Source organism: Ornithodoros turicata, chromosome 9 (genome assembly GCF_037126465.1).
Source record: "Ornithodoros turicata isolate Travis chromosome 9, ASM3712646v1, whole genome shotgun sequence".
NCBI classification, from domain to species: Eukaryota; Metazoa; Arthropoda; class Arachnida; order Ixodida; family Argasidae; genus Ornithodoros; species Ornithodoros turicata.
The window spans coordinates 11,542,573-11,567,219 of NC_088209.1; the positions used below are offsets into that span (position 1 = coordinate 11,542,573).

The 24,647-nt window shown below is 48.8% G+C and overlaps 1 protein-coding gene across 1 annotated transcript in view; it reads left to right on the forward strand.

Annotated features, from left to right (window-relative positions):
- The window catches only part of LOC135369307 (uncharacterized), a 161,109-nt gene that overhangs the window by 78,200 nt on the left and 58,262 nt on the right, over window positions 1–24,647 (forward strand). The window contains exons 8-9 of the mRNA XM_064602904.1: window positions 1,716–1,860; window positions 10,904–11,032. Coding sequence (XP_064458974.1) covers window positions 1,716–1,860; window positions 10,904–11,032 — 274 coding nt within the window. The remainder of the gene's footprint in view (window positions 1–1,715; window positions 1,861–10,903; window positions 11,033–24,647) is intronic.

Genomic DNA, 24,647 nt, shown 5'->3' on the forward strand with positions numbered 1-24,647 from the left:
GGTCATCACTCGACGCCCAAATGTCTGGTCCAGCCTGACGTGAGTCGGGATAGCCGCGACTACCCCACCCTCTCTCGCCTGTGTGCACACAGCTTCATATCGCTGCTGTCAATCATCCAGAGGAAGAGAGATCTCTGGGCAGCACTGTACAGCATCCGAGAAAAATCAAGGCATCATCATCACCATTGATAATTCAACCCATTCAAGCGTCACAGGAGATGGACAAGCACCAGCAGTGGAAGCATGTGGTGAAAATTCACGTATGCAGCGATACGTGCGTGTATTACGGTAGTGCGACAGCTCATCAGACCACATATACTTGGTTTGTGACATTTGGGACTATGGGAAATGCGTAAGTGCTTGCGCAGTGATACTTAGTGCCGGATACTGAGTGATACTGAGTCGCACTCGACTTTTGAATTAATGCAGCGTATCGACAGGGGATGTTTCGTGGCATCCGAAAAGCAAGCGTGTGATGAACTGTTACATGCATACATGTCAATGGCACAGGGGTGCCATGAGTTGCCGAAGAATAGAACAACGGTCTCATCTCAACGATGCAATACTCGCCCGTCTCCTAGATGAGAGTCTGCTCCTGCAGTGCTGTCCGCCTGTGCATTCCCTGCGACACCAGAACGGGTTGGAACTCTCTGGAGATCCAACATGTGTCATACTTTATACGCATCCTGGTGACACATTGGCAGATATGTCACTTAAGGTGCCTCGTATGGGTCTGTTCTTGAGAGCTCAGTGTGCATATGGAGTCAATAAACACTGGCCAAAATCAGCTGGTGCAGAAGAAAAAAAAAGAAGGAATAGGGTAGCCACGTGTTGTTATATGCAAAGGTGCTGGAACCAGGACTACACACAACTCCAGCGACATTCCAAGTCAGACGGCCACGTGCTTTGGAGCGATGGCACTGATTGGAGTAGGCGCTATTCTGTCGTCCTCTTTTCGGGCCAGAGGAGGGAAAGGTCAGATAAAGGCGGGCATATGCCGCCACATTTCCGTTACAAGTCAGCCTAGGACGCATATTCCCCCAGGGCGTCAGTCGTGACCTTCGTCACCCGTGTGAGGCCGACACAGACGAGCCATTTCACCACCACCACCAATGTCATGTCATTTCTGCTCCAGAGAGGTGCCTAGTTCTGGCTCTGGCTCATTTGCGCGGCTAACTTCGGGAATTTACATCTAAATTGCGTTCGCTCATGAAGGTGTTTAGTAAGAACGTAGTAGGAACGATGGACAGGGCTGACTCCGATTCCGCTACCTCATATTTCCTGGAAGACATCTAATTAATAACTTAACCTATAATTATTTATTAGTTGCCAGTAGTATGCATGCACTGTACTGCAGGATGTCCTGCTGGCCGTGTAAAAGATCAGTGTCGAATAAGAAAACTAAAGTATATAAGGTAAGGTATGTAAGGTGTACGGTCAACTAAGGTGTGCAGTAGCAGTTCTTATTCCGTGCTTGAGTTTAATAAATTTTTCTTTGACATGGAAACACCGTGTATAATTTCAGGCTATGCTTATGTTTAATGAACGCTATTTTCAGTGTTAAATATAATGATATATTCTAAAGTTCTCCTTCAGCACCTGAGATGTCGTTGTTAGGTTGAACATGAAGTGTACGTGCTCCTACATAATAGGTTTTATCAAACAATCAAAGGGAAAAAAATCACACAGCAAATATCAATGCAATATTTCCACAGACAATCTCTTACCGGGAATGCGGTTTCAAATGGAGAGCCCGTCCTCTGTTACAACACAATAAACACATGCTGTCTTCCCGATTTCTACGGAATATACAACCTACGCAGAGAACCTCTTTGCAAGCGTTACAACTCCTGGGAGACAGTGAGTATGCAATCCCATATTATTAATGCATCAATCGTAGCAGGCGAAACAGTAAAAGTGAAGAAGAAAAGTGAGAGACACTGATTTCTTTCCACAGATTGACTGTGCGGGGACTTTTGCACATGATATTTGTCGTTTTCAGTCAGGCAGTTGCTATGTGAGATGTTAAGTATAACGCTACCAGGAGTCCGGTAGGCTACTGCATCTACAGTGATACTCGCCTTCTCTGCTGGCGGGTATCGGTGCAACATTTTGAATTAGTAGACCATGACTGTACTGGCGGCTACCTTCTAACTTATTTGCAATTATTTGCTTACTTACAATTTTTATGTGAAATCTGAGTGCAAACCAATTCAATAACTTTCTATAGAAGCAAGCCGTAAGAGCTATTTTCCAACAAAAATGTTTTATTTAACACGCGTGTCGCAAGTAGATGCAAGCGATCCACACTGGAGACAACGTATTGTATAGTGCAGCCTCATTTTTTCGACATCGTATCAGAATACGGAAGTGCATTTTGAATACCGGAACAGAAAACTAGACCACTGAAGGAGAATACGTAAGTCAGAGCTTCTTTGTTCATTTTCTGAGCTTGGACGATGACTTCCCCTATCTCCCTCGCTGATGGCTGCTAGAGCGGGCAGCCGCTGGAATCTCCGACAGACGAAATTGTTCAGGGAAAATGGTCATCTGCATCATCTCCAGAAGCCACTCATTGCGATCAATAGCAACGTGAGCGAAATGCGCATGCGTAGAACTTTCTTAATCTCATTTCACTTCTCTCCTCGGGTTTCTCGTCTCCTCTTACCCCCCCCCCCCCTCAACTGAAGTAACGTATGCGTTATCCCAAAACAGAGGAACGAAAAGTGATAGTAGTTGAGAGAGCAAGTTAATTTCTCCTCTTAAATTCTTTCCATTAAAGGGACTATGAAATTGTTTTTTCTCGTTTTCATCAGAAAGAAAACATTTTTCTGACTCTAGAGTAAGTATTTTTAGTGACCAAGTGGTTCCAGTTTGGCCCACAACGGATCGGGGCTAAACCCACTCTGACTTCCAAGTGGGCACACTTTCAAGTATAATTTCCAAATGGTCCCGTTTTGATCCACTTTCGTGGCCAAGTGGTTCCGTTTTGCCCGCAACGGCTCTTGCCAAACCCACCCAAACTTTCAGTGGGACACACTTTTGAAAAATAATAGTTCCATTCCAAGCCGCTTTGTTGACCATTCGATTCCACTTTGCTGTTCAAGTGGTTCCACTATATCCAGGTTGGAACTCCACTTTATTTTTTCACCTTCGTGTTTCCTAGTCTCGAGGTTTTTACATTATGCAACAGAATGTATGCTGCCTCAAGCACCACGAAATAATGTCACACATCAGTGCGCCACTAAAAATGTCGTGAAGGCAACTTCGGAGTATCCAACCATGTCACTGATGTCACTAATCCAACTATGTGACAAAAAATGTAATTTCAACTGTTATGTGTTCTGCATTACGTACTTTTCGAAGGCCTTTTCTAAAAATGTAGTCTCGTTCCTCTTCCCTGTGGAAAATTATTGGTGCACAAGCGCAGGTAATTCTGGTAGGTTTCACCTTGTTATGTTCTTGCCGTGCAGTAAATACTTCTGTTGCAATATTACTGTGTGTACATCCATTTATTTGTTATTAAGCTGCAGTTGGCACCACTGCTGCTTTCTGTTCTGGACCGCATACACGTCTGGATGCAATATATGCTGTCACTAGACGACGATCCATGAGACAGACACACAAAGACAAGCACAGGAAAGACATAATCTGCTAAAATGTCACCTCCGAGAGAATGCGCTTGAGCTTAGCTCTAGATCATTGACACGCGATTTCACGTTGTTATTGAGATACAAAATGCAAATTAGGTAAAACCACTGACGAGGGTGATCTTTCGTGTTAATCCAATGCAGACACAGTCGTGCAGTTTGGGCAACTCTCTAGAGGGGGGGGGGGGACCTGAACTATATTTTTCAAAGTGATGGGCTTCAGCATGTGTTAAGGTTGGTGGAATGCTCATTTGAGGGCATGCCAAGGCTGAACTCGGTTTGAGGGACCACAAGCAATAAGCCGCACTTGCGGGAGCGACCTCGTGAGAAGAGGTTCGTAAAGCCGTCGATTACGGCTGATTACAATATGACATTACTTATAGGTCAAATATTCATCTGTAGTCGGCCGCTGACAACGACGAAGGTGGCAACGCACCTGGAGCACCGGCCCCAGTTCCACCGGCGCGGCCATGGAGACTGGCCACCGCCATCGCCTCTCCATGGCGTACCATCATCGCCGGTCGGGTCTCGTGTAGAGGTACATGGCCTCCTCTACATTTAATGACCCGGACGATAAACATCAAGTTCGGCGCAATTCGGCCGTTCACCGTTCCGAATTTCTGACACCATTTACCCGCACTACCGAGGCAAGCTATCCCTGGCAGCCAGCGCCATTAGTCAACCCATGGCCCGCTTGCACGAAACTTCTGCTAGGATCGTAACCTTAAGGAATGTTCTTTAGCGCACCCTTGCTAGTGCTTGTGTCACGTGCTACTGACGTACACTTTTTATCAGCGAAATGCACTGACGCCAAACGAAATGCCTCAATATTAGGATCCTAGTAGAAGTTTCGTGCAAACGGGCCCATACCGACCGCATCATACCGCCCCTCGTCTCTCGCAAGACAAACCCACCACTTCCGTCCACACTAACGATCCGACCGACCACTCACTGATCATCGCATCCGCCCACTGCTTCACGGCTTCCAGAGACCTGTGGGAAACTATCCCAGCTAGAGATAAAAGAGACACGTCCGGCCAGCGAGCCCAAAAACAAAGGAATGATTTATTCTGTACGGCCTCGCGCTGAGGCGCGATGCGTGGGCGGCGCCAGCTGACCGGCTTCGTCGTCGGCAGTCACCATAGCTGCCCCCCTCCAGTGTGCTGACGGTATGGGAAGGTTAGCATCGTTTCAGAGGAGAGGGCGCATGGGGTACGTAGTCGTTCCAGGTGACGTGCTTCACCTGTACGGGTGTAGGAGGCGCTGGCAAGGCTTGTCCGGAGAGGGAGGAGCGTAGTCAATGAAGGCAGGCTTTAGCCTGTCGATGGAGACGGATTGAGGCTGGCTGTGGACATTGATGACAAAAGTCTGGGGGAACGGCGCAGAACCTTGTAAGGCGCCGAATACGCGCTCGAGTGCGCGACGAAGGCGATCCGTCCAGAGGAAAAGGTGGGACGTTGTGCCCAATTTCGACGGGATGAAGGGAGGTGATGATGCTACCGCTCAGGTCGGAGTAAACTGAAGCCTAGCAAAATCTTGTCTGAGGCGTGCGAGGTAAGCAGGCTGATCCGTGCAGGGGACGGATGAAGGTACAAAGACGTCGGCGGGCAGGCGGAGCGGGGTTCCATATACCAGCTCCGCCGACGAACAACCAAGATCGACTGCCGCGCGGATGCCCAATAGGATGGACGGGAGGTGATGCGAGCGCACGGTCACTATGGGCCATAATGGCTTGCTTGAGGTGACGATGGAAACGCTCCACAGGCCGTCGCACGCCGGGTGGTAGGCGGAAGTGCGAATGCGCTCGGCCCTGAGGAGGCGCAGGAAGGCTGCGAAGAGGTGGCTCTCAAACTGGGGTCCCCTGGCTGTGACGACTTCCTCTGGGACGCCGAAGCCCGAAATCCAGGTGGACAGAAACGTGTGCGCAGCGGTCTCAGCAGTCGAGTCCTTCATGGGAGAGGCTTCGGGCCAACGCGTGTATCTGTCGACGCAGGTCAATAGGTAACGGTGGCCCTATGATTAGGGTAGAGGCACGACAATGTCAAGATGGACCGTGCTGAACCTGGCGCTGGGAGGCACAAAGGTGGCGAGAGGAGACATGGTGTGCCTATAGCATTTGCTGAGCTGGCAAGGAATGCAAGTGCGCACCCAATGACAGATGTCCTTGCGCGCTCCGTGCCAAACAAACCGTTGAAGAATCAACGCCGTGGAGGCGCGGACCGCAGGGTGCGCGAGGCCATGGCGGGAGTCAAAAGCAACCTTCTGCAAGGCAGCGGGAATTACTGGACGGGGCTGGGGAATTACTGGACAGCATTGCTGGGCTCCTTGGATATGGCGGATGTCAGTGGAGAATTCAGAAATATAAACGAGGTTCCTAATCTCGCGAGGGCTATACTTCGTGCTAGCGGATGAGAAAGCGCCGACGAGTGGCTTGTGGTCGGTGAAAATGGCTTCTACCCTCCAAGAAATGCAGGAAGTGATGCACTGCAGAGTACGTCGCGAGGAGTTCCTTCCCGAAGGCACTATATTTTGACTCCGTGGGACTGAGTTTGCGTGAGAAGAACGCGAGTGGTACATGGGCACCGTCGACCTCTTGCTGTAGAGCCGCGCCAATGGCGTTATCCGAGGCGTCAGCAACGAGGGCCGTGGGAGCATCGTGCCGTGGATGACTAAGCATTGTAGCCGAAGCCTTTGTTGGAGTTCAAGGCAGCTCGCAGGTCTTCGTTCCAGGGCAGAGGTGCCGCGGGAGAGGAATCTTGTTTGGTCTTCAGCAATTCTTCGAGGGGTCGAAGGAGTACCGCGCAGGACGGGACGAAACGTCTGTGAAAGTTGACCAGCCCAAGGAAACGACGTAGCTGACGGACAGAGGTCGGTAGAGGAAACTCCTTGATCGCTCGCACGTTTTGGGGAAGGGGGAATATTCCGTCGGCGAAGATCTGATACCCGAGGAACTCCAGCGAAAGCTTGCCGAATTCGCACTTCTGGGCGTTGATGACGATGCCGTGCTGTTGTAATCGTGCGAAAACCTGGCGGAGGTGTTGGGCGTGCTGCTGCTCGGTTTCACTGGCCACGAGGATATCGTCCAGGTAGGCAAAAGCAAACGGCAAACCTCGCAAGATGGAGTCGACGAATCTTTGGAACGTCTGCGCAGCATTCTTCAAGCCGAAAGGCATCCTGAGAAATTCGAACAGCACGAAAGGCGTCGTTATGGCAGTCTTGGGGACGTCTTCGGCAGCCATCGGAATTTGGTGGTACGCTTTTACCAAGTCGATTTTACTGAAGAGACGGGCACCAGCCAAATTCATGGTGAAATCCTGAATATTGGGTAAGGGATATCGATCCGGCTTGGTGACCACATTGAGTGCCCTGTAGTCCCCACAAGGTGTCCAATCACCCGTTTTCTTAGGGACTATGTGCAAAGGGGAGGCCCAGTCACTTTGAGGAGGTCTCGCAATACCAATAGCAAGCATGTGTTGGAACTCAGCTTAGGCGATGTTGAATTTTTCAGGCGCAAGTCGACGTGGTCGAAAGTGTATGGGGGTGACTGATTGTTTGAATGTGGTGAACCACATCGTGACATACTGGCTGGTTTCAATCCGGAGGCCTCGTCAAAGACGGGAATTCGCTGAGAACAGCGGCAAAAGGCGACTGGAGCGAGGAGATCGTGACGACTGGAGGAGGCTGACAGACAATAGAGGGATGCCCGGGAGCACGCAAGGTTGTCTTTGGGTCCACGATGGCTTTGCGATAGAGATCGACGACCAAACCAAAGTGGTGGAGAAAATCGGCACAGAGTATGTTGTGCTCAATTGCAGCAGTTTTGAATACCCAGGGAAAAGTGCGCCGTAGGTCAAGAGACAACGTTACCGAACGTTCACCGTAAACAGAGATGCCGGTGCTGTTTGCAGAGCTGCGAGATGATAGATTGGTTTTCGTAACCGTTCCGTTCGAGTAGCAGGGATTAGACTTCTGCTCCAGTGTCGACCAGGAAACGGCGTCGGGACGTTCTGTCGGGGACGTAAAGAAGGCGGCTACTGCTGCTGCAGGTTAATGGGGATGCGCACGCCGCCGTTAGCGACCCCCAGGGCGGTTTCCCGGCCAGTCGCAAGGTGATTGGCACTTTCGAGCTCTGGCGCCGAATTGCCAGTGGAACCAACAGAACTGCGTCGGGTTCTCTTCAGCGGCCAGCGAGGAACGACGGGCTCCGTGGGGGGATCTTGCCTGACGACGGCGACGCGCGACGCTGCGGCCATCTGTGTTGGGCTGCACATGTGGCAAAACGGATGCCAGCAGGGACGTTATGTTTCGCACGTCGTCCTGCAGCTCTTGAAGGGCGGTATGACGGCCGCTGTTGTGATCGTCCGCTGGTGCAGAGAAGAGTGGGCATGGGGCAGGTCCGGCGGACGGCGTGTGAGCTCCGGAAAGCTTGACCGTTGAGATAGCCGGAATTGCCACCTCCATGATCTTATCGGCATATTCCGCAAGTTGGGAGATCGGAAGGGTGTTGGCTGTTGCGAGTAGCATCTGGACAGCTGGTGGGAGTCGCTGCAAAAGGAGCTCCTTGAGCAAGGGTTCATCGAAGCCGGCGGCACGCTCGCCGAGAAGGCGCTGCGTGTGATGCAATAATTGGGATGGGCGCTTATCCCCAAGGTCCTCTGCGGACAAGAGTTGCTGAAGGCGCTTGCGTTCTGAGGCGGTAGTTCGTTCGATGATGGCCGCCTTCAGCACATCGTACGGCATATGAGGGGTTGTCCCACAGAGGATGTCAGCGATTTCTGTAGCAATTTCTGGGGGTAGTACCGAGACGACATGAGAGTACCTCGCAGCTTGTGAAGTGATACCAGCCAGATGAAATTGGCACTCTACTTGTGAAAACCAAACGTTTGGGTTGGCGTTCTAGAAGGGCAGGAGCCGTACTGCTATGTGTCCAACGCTGGGGCGAGAGGCAGGGTCGTTGCGGTCTCCCGTATCGTTGTGGGCCCCGGTCGGAGGCGCAGCGTGTTCCAATGTTCGGGTCACCAGTGTGGGAAACTATCCAAGAGACATGTCCTTAGGGGGGGGGGGAGGCAGCGAGCCCAAGAACGAAGGAATGATTTATTCTGCACGGCCTCGCGCTGAGGCGCGATGCGTGGCCGGCGCCAGCTGACCGACTTCGTCGTCGGCAGTCACCACAGACCGAACTGCGGCCTTCACCACACTCACACTCGGACACACGACTACGACGCACGACTCTAAAGCCCGACGACTTCACCGATCATCTGCGGCAGGTCTCATCTCTGCAGCTTCCTCACCGCTCATCGACCGTTTCGTATTGCCAACTGTAGGATGGGACAAGCGTAAGCTTGCCCACATCACGGTTCGAAAGTAGTACTGCCCTCGCCCTAAAAACGAAGAGAAGACATGCACTACATTGTCTCCCTCCAGGGCGATCATTAGAACGCCGATCTGAAGGGAGACGGCCGTTTCGAGCTTCTTGGCTCTCATCGGCACATGTTTCACGCAACATGTATTGTGTCGGGTCATGGACATGTCTAGCAGAGCGCGCCATCCACGGTCGCTCTTGCACTCTCCCTCCAGTGTAGATGTGGTCCTTCCTTCTTCTTTCTCACCGCTTCGCGTTTGTGGGGGGAGCACTGTAGCCGGTCGTGGACAACGACGAAGATGGCCACCTGCGTGGAGCACCGGCCTCAGTTCCACAGGTGAGGCCATGGAGACAGTCCACCGTCATCGCCTCCCCGTGGCATACCGTCATGCCGGTCGAGATTCGTGTAGAGGTACATAACCCCCTCTACATATCGTCTATATGTACTACAAAAAAAGCCTTACGATTCATACTGGGATTGCCACCTTTTGAACCAGGGACATTTCCTTTCTCTCTGTTATACAGGGTGTTACCCTATAAAAGTCTACCCGCGCCGGCATGCCGTGCTCGCCAATTACTCAATTCAGGCGGTACAATGTGTTGCCTACGTATAAAACTCATAAGGACATTCCATCATGGTAAATATTGAAGTGATTGAGCACCGTAACGCAAAGTTACAGCTCAAAACGTGAGGTTCCAGTAGTAAAAACAGCCAAGATGGCGCCTCTCAGTTAGCAGACGACATCCCTTTTGGGTGTCGTCTGCTTAGTATGCGTCAGCATTTTTCGTTCCTCACGTTGCTTATTTCTGAGCAAAATACGACAGTTACACGAAAATGAAATGAAACCTGCAGTTCCATCCGGCTGGCAGGATATGCGACACGTTGTCGTGTGGGGAGCAGCATGTCAAGTGCTCTTCTCAACGCCGCCATCTTGTTTGTTTTGACTATGGGAATTGCACGTTTTGAGTTATAACTTCGTGCTGCGGCACTCAATCACTTTGAAATTTACCACGATTAAATGTCCTGATGAGCTTTGTATAACGATCGCACAATGTGCCACCTGCATTGAGTAATTGGCGAATACGGCGTGGCGGCACGGGTAGACTTTTATAGGGTAACACCCTGTATATTAAGGACAGATACACACTTGTAATATATATATATCATGTTTCGACTGTCCTAATTTTATTGCCAAGTGTTCACTGCTCGAATGCTCTGATTTCCCTCGTCTCCATGCACTTTGCCTTCGCCTAGAAAGCATCATGGGTTTGCCCAAGCCATTAACATCATATCAGTATCGAGGTAATCAGCCGTAACATGTTGCACTCTTCCTTGGTTTGTAATTCTTCTCCACTGGTCCCAAGGCACTATACGAGTTGGAGCGATAGCCCGTCCAGATATATATTCAGAACTACAAATTTTGGACATACAGGAAGATAGAATATGGAGAAGAGCCTTTATGTCTTTATCTAGCGAGTCTTGCACTACATGTTCACGTATGATCCTTCCTTCCGGCTGTGGCCAGCAGTCTTGTGCTGACAAATATTTTAGCTACATTATTTAGAATTTAAAGTCATCTCAGGCTACAGCCCACAAACCAATGCAGAAACATTCATTGTGGTTGACGCGAGAAACACATTGTCACTAAATCGTCAGAAATGCAGTTAGTGCCTTATAATAGTGACAACAATCATCAGAATAGCATACATCAATAATAACAATACATCAATATGAAGTTTGATGTTGCTCGGAGGGGGGTCGAAGTAGCTTGCGGTCGTTGGCCGCACTCAACAGAGGTATTGCTCGTCTTCGGGTACCAGTGAACGACACACCAATAATGTGCCACAGCCACTTTTGAATGATAACACTCTTGTGCACGTATTTTTACAGGCTAACAGAGATACGTATAGGATCGACGATGAGCCCGTGTGCTGGACCACATGCCAAGATGAACAAGGACATATAGTGCCAGCTCCAGCACACGAAGGAAAGGTGAAGAGTGCGATGCCCGAGCATTGGGTAAGCGTCTCAACACAGGTCATTCGATGCCAAACACCCCAGACGTGACGCTCGACCCTCGTCGATTTTGTTACAATTTATACAAATTCATTACATGGAGAAGACCACTAATACAAAGTCTTTTGCTGCCATCGCAAAACAGTTGTCCCTGAGTGTGTGTTTAAAGCTACAGGGATAGCCTCTGGCCAACCCTGCAGTCTACGCATGCTGCCGCCGAAATTATGAAAGCGCCGCAAATGTGTTCGTCCCGCGGTATCGAAGAAGTGGTCGACTACCTATGTAAGGGTCACAAATATTCCGTCTATTCGCCATATGCATCCTGAAGGCAGTGTGAAAAATTATTCGAGAAAGAAAATTTCACACTTTTTCTGGACTACATCACTGTAAGTAAAGACACAAAACTATTTTTAGCGTTGAGATACGGATGAGTACTAGAAGTCACAGAAGTCTCATTGAGAGGTTGAACAAAATAAGAGGAGAAAACAAATACACAAAGATGCGACTCTGCCGAAAATACGGCAACTTTAACCGTAAATAGGGAGTTTTAGTTGGCCACTTCTGCTCATCCGATAACTTTCCGACTCAGCTTTCCACAAAGTGCACATCGGTGGGTCGTTCTCGGTGACTGTTCGTCTGCAAACTAAAACTGTGGACAAGCGCTTTACGAATTATTCCCATTGACTCGTGAGTAGTATCTGTTTTTCCGGGATCGTATCGATCAGCGTGTTATCGTAGTGAGAACTAAAACTCCCTAATAACAAACATGGTGGAGCGCAAAAAGAAGTATAGTGAAAGCTGGAAGGAAGCATTATGTTCAGGGAACACATGGAGCAAGTTTTAGAAATGTTTATTTTTCATAGGGCAGACAATTTTGGAAGTTCGGGTTCCTGCGCAAAGAGCGTGCCCAACCCTTATTAAATCCTCTCATGCTCTCCACGACAGCATATCCAAGGTGCACCAGAGATGCACCTTCTGACCTGACCTGACCTTATTGACGTGATTTCACTTACAACGCTTCTGTGACTTTACACTAGTTTGCAACTTTCCTCTGTGTACGGCCCTGTAGTAATGAGAAGATTAAGCTTCTGCTCACACAATGGAAATAACGCCATGAAGGCCGTATGAAGTCCCTTAAGGCGGCAGCCGCTCAGCCCACATATTTTGCTCGAGCATCGGGTTCCGTATAGAAAATTCGTACGAAAATTGAGCACTATTCGACCAAATCAAAATATAGCAAAGTGGATCGAGGCCTACTCGGTCGACAGACATAAGTTTGTGCAGATTGACTACGTTAGCTCTGAATAACTTTCCGTCTCATCATGGGTGCCGTAGGGCAAGGTTATCCGTCCCGTGTTGTTAGTTCTTTTTATCAACAATATGAGTGACGATATCAATATCTACGGTATCTTGGACAGCCCAGTTAAGATAAAACATTTTGCCGATGAAGCGGTGATCTACTCAGAAATAAATAGTACATAAGACCAAATCTTATTAACCAATCATTTGAAGAAAGTGTGTTTAGGTGGTGTGAAGATTGGGAAATGGAAATAAATACGTGCAACACTGTGTACAAAGGACAAAAGGACGTGATGCTTCCATGTGTATACCATGTAAACTGCTATTCTTTGCAAGCAGTTCATGAGTATAAGTTCCTGGCAGTATACAGTAATTCAACTTTACTGTGGAACTCAACTGTGGAACAAGCACATTGAAACAACCTGCAACAAGGCTTCACCTCCGTTGGGGAAGTTCCAAGGAACCCTAAGGCAACCACCCCCCGATGATGGCCTATAAGATCTGGTGTGTCCTATCCTGTATTATACATACCCCGTTTGAGCTCCATTTACAAAACAAAATACTAAAATTCTAGAGCTGATACAAAATAGGGCTCTCAAGTTCGCTTATAATTGTTATAGTTATATTCGGCCCTTTTCAGCATAGAGGGTGAATAAAACATACTGTCTCTTGAAAAGCACATTACTGTCAACTATTTGAAGCGCTTTTTTTCAATTTCAATGCAAATTTACCCTTGAGCCTTACTCAAGCTATTATGCGGTCTTCCTCGGGTCCTCAACGAGCAAGCCACTCTGAGTACATAATGCCAGTCTTTTTCCAAGTACACATCTTTCAGACTTTTCCTTTTTGCCTAGAGGTATGTAATTGATTGGAATGTGCTTCTGGAACATGCAATCAATTCTAGTTTATTAGGATGATTTGTTTGGGCTCTGATTGACCACCTGGTACAGATCCCAACAAAAGCTTACGGAGCACGAGAGCAATGTATTTCTTGATCTCAGCGACACCCTAGCGGCGAACGGGAGTGGACACATTTAGTGAGAGGTGGGTGGAGTATCCGGTCACCTGTTTGTGAGTCTAGCTGCTCTAGTTTGCAGCAACCGTGCAGATGACTATATCACCATTCCAGTGTTCCGTAAACTTTTGTCGGGACCTTTTGTACAATGAGTATTATACAGAAGGGCTACTGTCTGCGCGATTTCTACTGAAGAAGTGACCTAGTTTGGTGTTTGTTGTTGTTTACCCCATAGCTTATTTTGTTGTAACCAGTATATTTGTACGAACGAATTATCGTCAGTGCTTCTCCGAAGGGTGGTTGTACCGGCAGGGGTGCTGTAGTTCGTGCAGTGATTAGATCGGAGTATTAAATTTGATAGCTTTTTTCCCTCTGCTCTTATAACTGGTGCTGTTATTTTTCTCTTATTATATTGTACCTCCCTGCTTCGGCCTGTCAAGGGATGGCAGCTTGAGTCCTGAAATAGAGTTTGGGGGTGGGATGAGATAGTTGGATTTGTTCAGGACAGATAGCGTCATAGAGTTGCCATAGTTTAATAACGTCTGGAAGTGATGGCGCCACTTCCGCTAAATTTTTAATTTGCAGCCGAACTTTTCCCTCGGTATAGTTCCTGTTCAACAGATCACGCTACTTTCCGCCGAATTTTAAATTGCCCGCCGTAGATTTTCGTGTCATCTTCATCAGATGGCGCTACTTCCACAAAATTTTAAATTTACCACCGTAAGATTTGACACCTGGAATGGTTGAAAGCACGTCAAGAAATCTGTCAGGACAAGACGAAGATGCTCGACCGCATCTTAGCGGCAGACAGACTGACGAAAAAGAAGTCCAACTTTAGCCTGGATAATCTGTATTGGGAACGCAGTTCCGATCTAGAGGGCGACGACGACGTGTAAATAACAGCGAGGCATTTCTCTACGCGTTTCAGTCTCTTCTTATTCTTCATGCAACGTGTACACATGGAACATGTCGTCCCCCAACCTTTTAGTTTCCGCCATTCTTTTAGTTGTATTTTAAGTTGCCCCTCCATGTGCGGCAAAACTACTTTCATTGCGAATGTGCTGAGGAACTGAACGACGTGGTGGACAAGCCTCCGTCACAAATATTCTACGTACAGAAATATGATTCGCCGAGCATGCAGGACGAATTTGGGGACTCCGTAAAATTTACCAGGGAGCTACCACGAGAGTGGGACACATCGCGCGCTACGCTCATCGTCGTCGACGATCACATGACTGACGCCGGTTCCTTGAGGGAGGTGACTGATCTTTTCATTCGGGGTTCTCACCACGCCAATGCGTCGACATTCAACTTGTTCTTACTTGTTCTTTTTCGACAGTAGCCATTTTAGTACCATATCCTACAACGCCAGTTACGTCACCCTGTGGCTCACCGTGCGCAGCGTCCACCAGATGGAACATTTCGGGCAACAGCTATTTGGCAGAAAAAGATTGGAGTATTTTCTGGACGCATATAAACATGCAATGTCGTCACCCCACGCATATTTACTCATGAATCTTCACAGCTATATGCACGGGGATCACAGGTTGCATAGCAATATCTTTCCTGGAGAACGTCAATATATCTAGGCTCTGAAATGAATCTCCGCCCTCACCTCACTTTACTCAAAGTACTTTCCACTCTACCTCCACCGCATCATCGCGACGTCTTGAGACGTTCTTCTTCGTCCGATATGAAACACCTCTCCAAAATTTGTCTCAATGTAGTGAATGGGAAGGTGGCTCTAGCTCCAGACACGTTCGCGCATTTGAAGAAGCGCAAACGCTTCTTACGTCTGCTCTCCTACAAAAAGATTCACAAGAATCTCCAACGTTTGAAGCTCTATCTGTCCCAGCAGCGAGGGCAGAGCGTTCTTTCGTCGGTGATTCCTCAGTCTCATTCCTCAGTCTCACACTAGTTTCAAGTCTCGAAACTATTGTGCCTGATTTCTCTACCCAAATCTCACAAGCCTCAACAGCAGCAGCAGCAAGCCTCCATTGTGTGAACGACTTATGGAGGGATATGAGAAACTAAAGGATGGTTTGGGGGAGTGGACCGCTATAGAAAAGCGCGTCACATGAGCAAAAAAGGCTCTCACCATTCTCAGAAAGCTGGATGCCTACACGCTACACCGTCCGGTGAGAAGAAAATTTAATAGGAGACACATCATCGAGCTCAAGATCAACGACGTGTGGCAAATGGATCTCGCCCACTTTTCAAAATACAAGAGGTTCAATGGTGGCTGCTGCTACATTCTCGTGGCGATCGATTCCCTCTCCCGTTTTCTGCGCACCCTCCCGGGAGAGCCGAAATGCCCTGCCAAAATGAAAAAGGCAGTGATAAGACTTTTTCGGGGAGGTAACGCGCCTACACGCATCTGTTTCGACAGAGGAGGGGAATTCTACCTGTTACGAAAGAAGGTCCATATGTAGTCCACCTTCCCTCCCATAATCAAGGCATCACAGGCAGAACGGGTCATACACACTTTACGCGACAGAATATTTCGTTATTTTAGAGTAACCAGAAAATACCACTTTGTTTCCGCACTTCCCAAGATCGTGCGTGACTACAACAACACGAAACACAGGACTTGGGGCATCAGCCCGTCCGAAGTCACGCCCGAGAACGAATTGGAGCTGCTCAATAAGATAAATAGGAAGCCCATCGTACCCCCCGTGAAAAAGAAGCTCAAAATGGGGGATAAAGTGAGGGTCCTACTACACAGAAAAGGTTTAATGAGAGCTCGGAAGGGAGTTGGTCGCTTCAGATTTTCACCGTCTCCCGCCTGAGAGGCACCTCCCCTCCTGTCGTGCACCCGGAAGATTATTGGAAGTAAGGAAGTGGACGGATCTTGCTACCCTGAGGAGGTACACGTCGTAACCCGAGACGCGAATCAGCCTTGGCCAGTAACGAAAGAGCTGAGAAAGAAGAAAGTGAACAGTCAGAGCTTCTCCTTGGTTCGCTGGTTCGGTTACGACAAAGAACACGACAGTTGAGTTCCGAGTAGCGACGTGGTCAAGATTGGGAAATGACGTCTGACATCTACGTCCATCTCCTCTCAAATGCCAGCATGGATAAGTTTCCCTCGAATAAACTCAACGCCTTTACAGTAGCTTTCGATAGTCCGCTTCAGCTCTCAAATCGCTATGAAGTCGGTGTGATGGATCTCAGCATAAGCAACGATTTTTGAAATATCGGATACGAAAGGCAAGATTCGAGAATCAAGGTTTCTTTCGAGGACACGGTCGAAACCGGGATAACTTTTCGTGTCACCTCGGATCTCAAGAGGGATTTGGGAAAAGCCCTTTCGGAATAACGTTTCTTTCGCGTACAATAAATCGCGATGCGACTTCGTCTTACCCCGTGGATGTGAAGGCCGTGGAATTGGACCCTCGGCTCGCACAGCTGCTCGACGCCACGCTAGCATCACAGGTAGCAGGTCGTGCGGTAAAGCCTCCCAAATTGAGCGTACGCGAAGCTACCTCCATCTTATTGGAGCACACCACACCCATCGCTTTCGGCGACGCCACTTCGAATTCTGAAACCACGTCCTTATGTAACACACTGAACAAGTATTTCCAGACGCACAAGCTGGACACCTCGCTTGAACTCGCGGATAACGTCTCCTCTCTGACAACGCCAAAAGGGTTGCATGTAACGGAACCCTTTGTAAAGCTGCTACAGCTCACACCCGTCGAGGGACACCGAGAAAAGCTTTGCGTCTCTTTTCCCGTAGCGCGCCAATTTTCTTTCACGATCAAGACAAAAATCCCTCGATCTTTGCAAGTACATCTACCTCCCGACTATTATGCAACGCCGCAAGCACTTCTGGATGCGATTAACCAGCACCTAGGCAAACGTGCGCGCTTCAGCTTCGACGGAACCAAATAGAAATGTAAAATTCGGCTTTCCGAGGCCACCACCTCCTTAAGACTTTCCGAGTACCTCGCCGTGCTTTTGGGCTTCGAATCGTCCCCCGTTTCACAACATAATCGTCTACACGGTGACTATTTTCCCCTGGTACTTTCCCCATACCCCGGATTAAACGAAAGGGCCGACAGTGCCTAATGTTTTTCGGAACAGGACCGCCCTGCCAGTGCACGAACAATACCGAACAGGGGCGGGTCCACTCCACATTCGAGTGGACTAACCTGTGAATCCACGAAAAACACGCAACAAGGGCACAATCCGATCTTAGTAGAACACTAGAACTGACCTCCTTTGCTACACATCATGCCGACACCGGAATGTGGACAGGGTTTATGGCCTTCCCTACGGTCTCCTTTGTCGGCAGACCCACAGGAAGGGTTCAATACAACTGACATTGAGATAAAACGTGGTCAGCTAAGCGTCAGTTCTCATTTGACGAGAGCAGCAGCATTCGTGGACACGGGCACGGCAGTTAGAGGTGAGGCATGCCTCCAACGCTGAGGCACAGCCACGACAGCGGCTTCAAACTAAAAGTCGTCGACTTCGCGGACAAGTACGTGAACAGGCAGCTGGCAGGGAGTACGGCGCTGACGAGCGTTGAGCGTCTCTGTTGATTTTGTATGTGCATCACTGGTTTAGCGCACAAAGCAGTCGCGTCGTATTACCCGCGGCTTATCTGCAAAAACATTTTCAAAATGTATCTAGAAACGAGTCCTGCAGCTTATCTGCGGTGCGGCTAATACGCGTGAAAATACAGTAATCTGTGTTTGGACATGTTTGGACGTGTTTGAACACGTTTTGACGTGTTTAGACACGAGCCTCGTGATAAGAAGAGCGTCACGCAGTGCGAATTAGACTAGTGGTTAGTGTACTGCGTCCAGTGTAGGAGGTTCCTGGGTTCGAATCCTACTATAGGTCTTCTTGTCGTCATATAGAAGTTGGGCCAGAACGCATCAGAGTGTTAGCTAGACATAATTGTGTAATGTTTTATTCAGCGTCGATGGTATCATTGTCACATGCGACATCGCAACGAAAAAGGGCGCGAAAGACGGAAGGCGGGGTGGGCAAAGTACAGATGACACCGTCGCAATGCGAGGAGGAGGAGAGCGGCGTAGCGACTATAAAAGGTGCACTGGTTCTGCGACGATTGATCGAGGGACCACGAGGGGCATCCATCCACAACGCGAGCCATTTTGTGGAGAAAAATGTAAGTTGGCCGGCTCTGCTGTGTGAGTGTATTCTATATACGGTATTGTTTTCCAGGAACCAATAGCCGCTGTCACCACATGTCACTAAACACACAGGGACTTATCCCATCCTCTCTCATCGTCAATCTCAAGCGTTCCTCAACTGAAGGGAAAAGTGAGCATTGTTTCGTGAGGGGGAATCTCGTACTGATTTTGTCTGACTACAGTGCCACGCTGTCTCGTATTTTAGTACGACCCCATCGATGCCATGCTCGTGACACTAGAAAGACAGCACGAAGCTAGAATAGAGAACGTTGGTAACAGCCCAGTCGTCCTTTCAGACGACGACGACAATAGAGCCAGTAGTTCACCTTTTGTAATACCTGAAACAGACGACGACGAACCCCTAGATGGACACGACAATGCAGACGAGCTGCTCATGTGGGAAGGGGATCAATCGTATGCAGATTTCATTCTTCTGTCTGGTAGGGCTACAGTTGAATCACAGATGCAAGCCCAGAATTTCGAAGGAATGAGGACCCCGTCGAGGGTCGTAGAATCGTTGAATTCCGAGAACACATCGCAGAGAATCATCCCTCCGTCACGGAGAGGCGATGCCTTCCTTTTTTTGTCACAGGTGAGGCATTTGACGAAATGGCTACTAGGTACACGCTTCTCTGTTTCCCACACGACGACAACGTTGACGATTTGCGACTCTATCTACTGATCATAGCTCCAGTAATCACGCGCGTCCTCGAAGCTTATCCTATGACTTTCCAATTTTGTCTGTTATCGAAGGCGCTCATGGTTAAGGACGGAGCCGACGGGTTGACTTCTCGTCTCCTTCACGTGAACCTTCACATGAGAGTGGTTCATGATCACCAAGAAATCGAAGGCGCAATAAATGCAGCCATCGCAGAATCCTCGCAACGTGTAGAAAACTATTTGAGAGAAGGGTCTGGTTTCACCTCGAACGACGTCCAACGTGTCGACTTAAAACTAACGCGCTTAAAACTGAAGCGGATTGGGTGCACGATCGAGCTTCCCGAAATGTTGAAAAGAAAAACAAACTCTCACAAACACAAACCCCCACCGAATCACGAAAACGAGTGTTTCAAGTATAGTGTGCTGGCACTCTTGCATCCATTGAGGAACAAACAAACGATTATGCCAGATACCGCAAATACATGAATCCTTCGAATCCGGAGACGCGCGTAACCTACTGGCCACCCTGCTTCCCAGTCACTTACGAGGACATTACCCTGTGCGAGAGAAAAAACAAAATCTCCGTGTACATCTACGTGTTCGACAAGCAGACGAGTTCGATATCTACCAGACAGGTTCCGTAGACGCTCCATAAAGTCCATCTGCTCCAGGTTAGGCAGCATTTCTATGGCATTGAAAAATTTAGCACTTTCATGGGACGAAGTGACTATTTTTATTGCGAGAGATGCACGTCCGGTTGCGGGACGAGAGAGGCATTGCAGCAGCACGAACGTCTGTGTCGAGACGTAAACGGAGTGATTCTTGAAATGCCGAAAGCGGGGGAGAGCGTCTTCTTTAACAAGATACAGTACATGCATCCCTACCACTATTTCGCAGTATTAGACACGGAGAGCGTCTTGGAAAAGGACGCACTCGTTAAGGACGCCGTGAGTGTGCACAGGACGAGCTCGTACTGCATCGTTGTAGTGAGAAGTTGGGACGAAAAAATATTAGGCCTAGATGGCTATTTGGGACCCAACATGGCACAGAAATGCTTGCTCTCGCTCAAGGGATTTAGCGATCAAATCGATAGGTTGAACCACTGTCCCTCGCCGTTGGTCATGACGATGGAAGATCACTTTCGATACGCGAGCACAATGCACTCCGAATTTTGTGGAATCGAATTTAACCGACATACGCGGAAGGTGTCGCATCACGACCACACCCGCTTCGTAGAGCCCGGTTCTTCAAATTTTGTCGCGACTCTGCGTGATACATGTAACCTTACGTGTCAGAACACCAAAGAACTCGTCATTTTGCGTGCACAACCTTCGGTACGATTTTGAGCTCCCTTCTCCGCCACATGCATGTTCTAAATCTGGGTGAACCGTGGATCTTAGCTTTGAGGTCGGAAACGATAAGAGGGTTCAACATTGGCGATCTCCATTTCCGCGATACCACACAGTTTTTCCTTGTTGTACCTCCCTTCTCGCCAGCGGTGGTGAGAGCGCGTTTCATTGTACCTGTCAAATGTATGGTGACATTTTCGGTGTCTCCTCAGGAAGGGCATTTACCTGTACACCTATGTCGATAGTTTCGAAGCATATAATTTGCCCGCACTACCGCCAAAGGAAGCTTTCAAAAGTGACCTGAATTACCAAGAGATCACGAATGATACGTCCTTGAGATTTTCAAATTGTTCGAATGTAAGAACCTCGGCGGTTCACGCGTCTCTATGTCACGCTCGACGCCTGTCAGCTCTGCGACGTCGTACTGTATTTCAGTAATATTGCGCTTGAGACGGATGGGATGGATATGCTACGTGCCATGTCCCTCGCCAGTTATGCGTGGAGCAGCTCTCTGAAGCTCACCAAAGTCAAACTCGACCTCATGACTGATCGCAAGATGTACGAAATGATCGAAAAGGGAATCAGGGGAGGCATTTGTCACAGCTTCCACAGATACTGTCGGGCTAATCACGAGAGGTGTAATGATTACGATCCCCAGCAAGAAAAGACTTTTATCCAGTACCTCGACGTGAATAGTTCGTACCCGTACGCAATGACTTTCCATCTCCCGGTGGTTTTGAGTGAGTCGATCCTTCGAGGTGGAGCGAGATCAATTTTCTCAACATTCCTCACGATTTGGAAGTGCGTTACGTCTACGTGGTACGTCTACATGTCATACCCCAAAGAACTGCACGCACTCACCAGGGGCTTTCCCCTAGCACCCGAACACAGGTGCGTGGACGAGAACGAACTGTCCCCCTACGAACAGCACTTGAAACACGTGTTGGCGCTAAACGCCCCTCTCACAAAGAAGCTCTTGCTGACGTGCTGCGACAAGGAACACTAGGTCGTTCATTATGCATTGCTCACTCTGTAAGTGAGGTTGTGGATGAAAATAAAATGTGTTAACAGCATCCTCTCGTTCTGCCAAGACAATTTTTTGCTAACCTTCGTGCAGAGAAACGTCGTGTTGAGGAATGCCGCGACCACGGAATTCGAGCGGCTAATGTGCAAACCATATTGAACAGTACGTTCAGTAAGTCGATACAAAATGTGAGACACATGAAAAGGTACGCTATAGCCTACGACAAAGAAAGCGCGCTCCAAAAAGCTAGCTCCGTTGACAGCCAGGATTTTCACATTCTGAGTGACAAGTGCATCTTGTACGAGATGAAACAACGCCGCATCAAATGCACGCACCCCCTTTACGTGGGCTTTGCCATTCTAGAGATATCCAAAGTCCGAATGTACAGCTTCATCTACAAGTCGCTCTTTTCTCGCTTGATGTGTCCAGTGCAACTGATCTACAGCGATACGGACAGCATAATTTTTTCTCTCATGTGTGAAAGCCTGGAAGAGTAGCTGATGAAAATTGATGACGACTTAGATCAGTCCTCCTGTCCAGTGGAAGATCCACTTTTCAACAACGAGCACGCAAATCAGATGGTGTACTTCAAAGACAAGACGGGAAGCCATCCGACGTAGCCGAGCCCAAGACGTAGCCGAGCCCAAGACGTAGCCATCCGAGCCAAAATGTACAGCATTCTCTTGGCTGGGACACACAAACAGATCACGAGAGCGAAAGGAGTTAAGAAAGACGTGGTGAGGAAACATTTTTTGTACAAACTGTACAAAGTCTGAAGTGTCAAAGTCAAAGTGTACGAAGTCTGTTCAATGAAAAGACAGTAACTCAGAAGCAGTGCACCACCCAAAGTATAAAGCAAACAATGTACACCACTTCGAGACTCAAGAAGAGCTTGGTCCCCTATGATGACAAACACTATCTCGTGGATGCCATACACTCCTTCACTTATGGAAGCTGCGAATATGGTAAGCTTCGGTGGTGTTTTGACGCATATCGAAATTACTATAGTACTCCCTCTTTGTGCAGCATCGGAAAACCCAGGAGAGAGCCCGAGAGGCATCGTCGTCAGGGATCGAGTGACCGTGGAACAAAGAGCAAGTCCTTCCTGCACGCGCATATAATCGAGAATAAAAGTTCTAGTCAAGACATGCTCTCTCTCTCCCCCTCTCGGACTGGAGAAGCACGGGTCATCGTGGCAGTGTGATAGCGGAATGTTTGTATGAAAAGAATGAACATTCATGCTGGTGCCGTGACCCGCGCAATGACGACGCTGCGATGAAGATTTCCCACGCCATTTCTGTTCAGGCAAGTCAGGGAAGGTGCAGGCATCTACCGACAAAGTCCTTTGTATGTATTCAATAAAGATGTGTTCGTGAAAAGACACAGAGTCTCGACAAAGTTATTGGGACTGTTTAATGCGTTGCATTTCGATAACCAAACGGTATTTCAATAAATCAGTGACAAAGTTTGCGATGTAGACTGCTTGCAAATGTCGCTGCTTCCGCAAGGGCGTACTTAATATGAGCAATGGCGTGAGCAAGAAGGTCCACGTTGCCTGCAGCGATGTAGTTGAATTCTGCATTGGCCAAGCTCGCAAATTCCTCATCAGTCCCAGGAGTCTGTCAGGAACCGTTATACAGACGTTCTTGTAATGGGCGTAGATCCGCCGCACCATCTCCTGCAGCGGCCCCGGCGAAATCTCTCCTATATTACCAAAGCCTACCATGTCTGTCACGTAGTGAAAAGCAGTGATGACGAGCTCATTGTGGGGACTTTCGCTGTTGAAACATTCATTCTCCACTTCTTCCCAAGAAGCGTGGGTGCGGGAACAATTTTGTAACGAGTGGTAGCTGAACAATTTCACATATTGATGATGCGAGCGCAGTGTGTGCTGCCTTTATACAAATAGACACGCGAAAAGAAACGAGAGCGAAACCGAAACAGAGAAGCCACCCATTGCCGCTAGGAGCGCGCGCAGAGGGGGAAGCAGAGAGCGAAACCGAAACGGGAAGCGCCCGCGAGGAGATGACCGCTGGATACCGGTGGCAGGTGCAGAGGCCGCAGCGAGGCGCCCTTAGTCACTTCCTTGCTGGCTTTCCTCGAGTGCAGACGTGCGCTCGGTCCTTCGCAGTCCCCGTGCCGGGTCAATTTGTGCCTGGCTGTCATGGGGATCGGTCGCACCGTCGCCGCGGGGGAAAAGGTGAGTGATTTGCCGTGCTCGATGCTTGCGCGTTGTTTGACCGTACTCGTGTTGAGGCCTTTCTCGCATGTTTACCATAGTGGATATTCCCTGAACGTGCATGTTTAGACTTGTTTAGCAGTGACCCGTAGCGGCCTTTTGTTCGTGTTGTCACATGTTTCGCGTTGTGTGCCTAGCGTTTCGTGGTTCCCGCCTTGTGTTAGCTGTGTAGTGTTGTGCGGTGACGCTGTGGTTAGGTCTAACCGGTCGCCCCTAAGCCTTTTCCTCGATGTGTACTGTTTGCTCCGTGCTGTTTAGCAGTAGCGGTTAGACCTTTTCCATGCCCTCTTGCATGCCTAGACTTGTTGAGTGTTGCAATTTTACCTGCCACTAGTATCTTGTTGTTCTCTTTCTTGCATAGAGCTATGATGGTGGTACCATCTCCAACTAGTTGGCCACCTGTCGTCGGTCTCTGCAACAACCCGACGCCAGCAAGCGCTGCTCACTCGGGCGTTCCGGAGAGTTTTCTTCGCCACGGCATTGCTGATTTTCGAATAAATTGTTTTTCTCCACTCTATCTCTATATATTTTTTCTATTTTATGGACACAGGTTGCCGCAAACGCACAGCTTGGTCTGGACACGAGTTAGATGCTCCTCAATTAGTGTGGTGACACCCTGGAGGGTGCTGAGTAATGTGGGGGGTTCCAATTAACTCTAATTGCTAATTAAATTGTGTTTAGACCAAGATGTGCCTTGGAGGCAGTCTGTGTCCAGTCATTACTACTCACGGCTGCGAGTTGTCAGAAACTGGCCATAGAGCTTATTACGCTTACGTATGATAGTTATATGCGCGGCTGTTACCCATGGCTTACGGTCGCGTTTCAAACCACTTTGCTGACCAAGTGGTCTCATTATGGTTCACTTTGGTG